This window comes from Cupressus sempervirens, chromosome 7, assembly GCF_028749045.1.
Source record: "Cupressus sempervirens isolate cs-2001-9-10 chromosome 7, ASM2874904v1, whole genome shotgun sequence".
Taxonomy (NCBI): Eukaryota; Viridiplantae; Streptophyta; class Pinopsida; order Cupressales; family Cupressaceae; genus Cupressus; species Cupressus sempervirens.
Genome location: NC_143124.1, coordinates 391,844,523 through 391,848,205, shown reverse-complemented (window position 1 = coordinate 391,848,205; position 3,683 = coordinate 391,844,523). Strand labels below are relative to the sequence as shown.

General features: G+C 32.1%; 1 protein-coding gene across 1 annotated transcript; it reads left to right on the top strand.

Annotated features, from left to right (window-relative positions):
• The first annotated feature begins 617 nt into the window (after positions 1-617).
• LOC149547157 (expansin-like B1) lies at positions 618-3,106 on the top strand. The gene is made up of 5 exons (XM_089794699.1): positions 618-821; positions 944-1,050; positions 2,135-2,313; positions 2,432-2,564; positions 2,800-3,106. Exons 1-5 carry the CDS (start codon positions 671-673, stop codon positions 3,004-3,006), a joined length of 777 nt encoding a protein of 258 aa, XP_089650825.1. The 5' UTR covers positions 618-670; the 3' UTR covers positions 3,007-3,106.
• The last annotated feature ends 577 nt before the right edge of the window (positions 3,107-3,683 follow it).

Sequence of the window (3,683 nt, the reverse complement as noted above, 5' to 3'; positions counted from 1 at the left end):
TGTACTTGGCAACTCAACTAATCTAAACTTATTTGTGGATAATATTTTACATTTTGTTTAATTAACCTAATCTAGACTTAGAAAACAATCGGATATATCTAGCTTGAATTCCTGAATATTTTTAGGGGACAATTTTAAAAAGTCGACACGGAAAATAACCCTTTATATCAAGAAGGAATCAGAGCCATCAAAATTGACTGTTGACAAGATACTCACGCCACAAAACCCCATTTTCAGAATTACAGGAACAGATAATGGAGCACTAACATAACTTTGGCAGCCACTGAAAGAGGGAAATGATGAATTCAAGTCGGTGACCTAGCCAGTTGGCGTACACTTGGTTTGAGATATGTGTCATGAAACTGATTCAGCGGCGGACAAATATCAAAATAATACTCTTGGGCTGGCAGTTTGAAAACTTTTTACACATAAAATATAAATAGAAAGTTTGTTCAGACTTGAACTCTTTGACTTGTCACAGAGTCAATGATTAAATATACAAAAGACAGTTGCATTAATGGAGTTCCACGCCTCATTAATATCTATGGGTAGTAAATTCAACTGACATATCTTATCTATATGGATTATAAATATGGAAAGCCATATAAACTAAAACCATTCCTGAATTGGATACAAGAGACCTATCATACTCGTTTCTTTCTGCTCGCCAATGGCTTCCTCGATGATTTTAACATCTACCAGGGTGTTACTAATTTGGGTTGTTTATGGTCTTCTTGTATTCAGAAGTGCTTTTGGCGACGGGGATTTGGTTAAGTCTAAAGCCGCTTACTATGGCACTTCAGATGGCCTTGGAACTCCCGGTAAGTCGATTATCAATTCATCCTCTCGGTGTACTGTGAACTGTGAATATTATTACTATTGCTATTGTGCTTTTTCCTATATTGTGATTTAGTTCGTGAATTTATTTTCTAAATTGTGACAGATGGGGCGTGCGGATATGGTTCTTTTGGAAGAAGTCTAAATGGAGGACGAGTAGCTGCTGCTTCTGATATGTATAAAAATGGCGTCGGATGTGGCTCCTGCTACCAGGTAACATAGAGTGAAAAATCTCTTAGAATATAATACTGTGCAATCAATTGTAATCATGCTTAATTTCTTTCTTAATGTGTGATGTTAATGGGTGGTCCATATGTTCTATTATTTATTTTTTTGTTATTATAATTAATTGTTAAGACTAGACTTAAAATAGAGACTTTTTGTAATGTTTAATCATATGTTACTGTACATAATGTATTATTTAATATTTAAAGTTTCAAGATCTATCATAGATATGAGATAATTAGATAAGAGAGGTATTTTTTATTATACTCTAATTTTTCACCTGAATAAAATAACAAGAATAGACTGAATATGGTTCAAAATATTTCTCTTTTCTATCTCTTCTTTTCATCATATTTGAATAAAAAATAGGAAAGAGATGGAGTATGATCCAAAATATCTCTCTTTTCCAACCGTTGATGATGGATTGATAAGCAATAATTAAAGAAAAGAAATGATTTAGACCATACTAATAATCTTTCATTCCCATAAGATAGAGAGAAGAGACAGAGTATGATTCAAATGTCTCGTCTCTAGATATTCCCTGATGATATATTGATATACAATAACTAGAGAACAGGGACATTTTCATCATACTTCCTAATCTGGCACCAGGACAAGATTGAGAAAAGTTATGCAGTATGATAAAAAAAAGTGTTTCTCTATTCTAGGCTTTCTTCTCCATAATATATTGATATGGGATAATAACAGAAAGGAGATGTTTTTTAACCAAATTCTTTGATCTTCCATCAAGATAAGATAAGAAAAGAAAATAAGATGAGATTGTGTATGATTTAAAAATGTCTTGCTTGTATGACTATTCCTTTGATAATAGATTGATATGAAATAATAAGAAAAAAAAGATGATTTTAATCACACTTCATAAACTTTCATCTAAACAAGATCGAATATGATCCAAAATACCACTTCTCTAATTATCTCTATTCAATTAAGTATCATAAATTAGATGCAAAATATGGAAATTTTATAGAAGAAAAACCCTTATATTACATTATTGTAGCTAGGTGATCTGATATAAATGACTAGAAAATTGTAACCGAATAAACTGAAACAGATAAACTGCACAAATGAGGAGCTTTGCACAGAAGAGGGAGTAACAATCGTTGTGACAGACTACGGCGTAGGCAACGGAACCGAATTCATTTTGAGCCCAGCTGCATACTCTAAATTGGCCCGCCCTGGCAAAGCGAACCAATTAATAGCAATGGGTGTGGTGGACATTGAATACAAAGGGTGGGTTTTCTTTTGCTTAGCACACTAATTCATGAAAACTCATGACTATCATATATACGGTGCTCTGATCTGAAATCGATGAGCCCTGTTTCTAAATATTCACAATTGCAAAGTGCAGAGTATCTTGCAAATATCCAGGTTACAATCTGATGTTCAAGATTGACGAGAGCAGCAAGTTTCCCGACTATCTGGCAATACAATTTTGGTATCAGGGAGGCCAAAAGGACATTTTATCAATACAGCTTTCCCAGGTAGTCAATGCTTTCAATTGATTTTCTTCTCATTTAATCAAACAAAATGCCTGTCGCCAAACTATGAACATTTTTGGTACAGAATTTCTTTTAAAGAGCTTAAAGGACAAATATTTATGGGGTAAATATAGTAATATTCTATTTGAGATCCAGTTCCAGAATTCAATGGTAAATTCTTGATTACAATTCAATTACAACTCATTTTCTCCAATGGTAATCTCATTTGCATTTGCAGGAGAAAAACGGTGAGCAAACGACAGGAATGAAACGAAACCACGGCGCAATATGGGACGTGGTAAGCCCTCCAAAGGGGGCTCTTTGGGTGCGGTTCTTGGCAGGCGGCTACCGCAGAACAAGCTTTGAATGGATCCGCGCCGCCAATGCAATTCCAGCTAATTGGGAGGCAGGGGCGCTTTATGACTCTGGCATTCAGATCAGTTAAGTGCACGGCAAAGTTGAATGATATGGAGGTCGCACATGAAAATAAAAGGGCAAGGCTAATGTACTAAAAGATAAAATAAAGTTAAATTCTTCTTCTTTTTGAGATTATAGCAATGTCTTATGCAAAAAGTTTTGGAACTCCAAAATAAATGATAGTATTTTGAAATGAAGTCTTAACTTATTCTAAGATATTGTATTTTTATATTTTTTATAAATATGTTTCTCCATCCTGTTTTTATTCAGTATTCTTTTAAATAACTTTATTCATTTTTTTATAATTAAATTTAAATTTTATAAATATTTATAATCTTATTTATTTTTAATAATAAATGTATTAAAATTTTGTTCTTCCTCTTACTTTTAATTTGAAATAGAATAAATATATTAAAAAATTTTAATCTAAAATAAAAAATAACAATGTCTTATATCAGTTGCTTCTTTTTATGTTCTTAGATCAAATTTATTTTTCTTTTAATAGTTATGCATTTTAAGTACAATTCTTATTTCAAGTTGTAATTTTGAAGCAAAAGTATATTTAAAATTTAGATTTAGAAGAGATGCATAAGTAAAGTATCTATACTAAGAGTTTCATTAGTACTTATTAGAGAAATCACTCATAGAATGATAGAGAAATATGACTCAATAATCTTTAAATGGATCTACACCTTACACATTTTC

Coding starts and splice junctions, on each gene's coding strand:
- LOC149547157 (XM_089794699.1), top strand. CDS start 671: ATGGCTTCCTCGATGATTTTAACATCTACCAGGGTGTTACTAATTTGG. Junction 1,051..2,134: donor GATGTGGCTCCTGCTACCAG/GTAACATAGAGT, acceptor AAACTGAAACAG/ATAAACTGCACAAATGAGGA. Junction 2,565..2,799: donor TATCAATACAGCTTTCCCAG/GTAGTCAATGCT, acceptor TTGCATTTGCAG/GAGAAAAACGGTGAGCAAAC.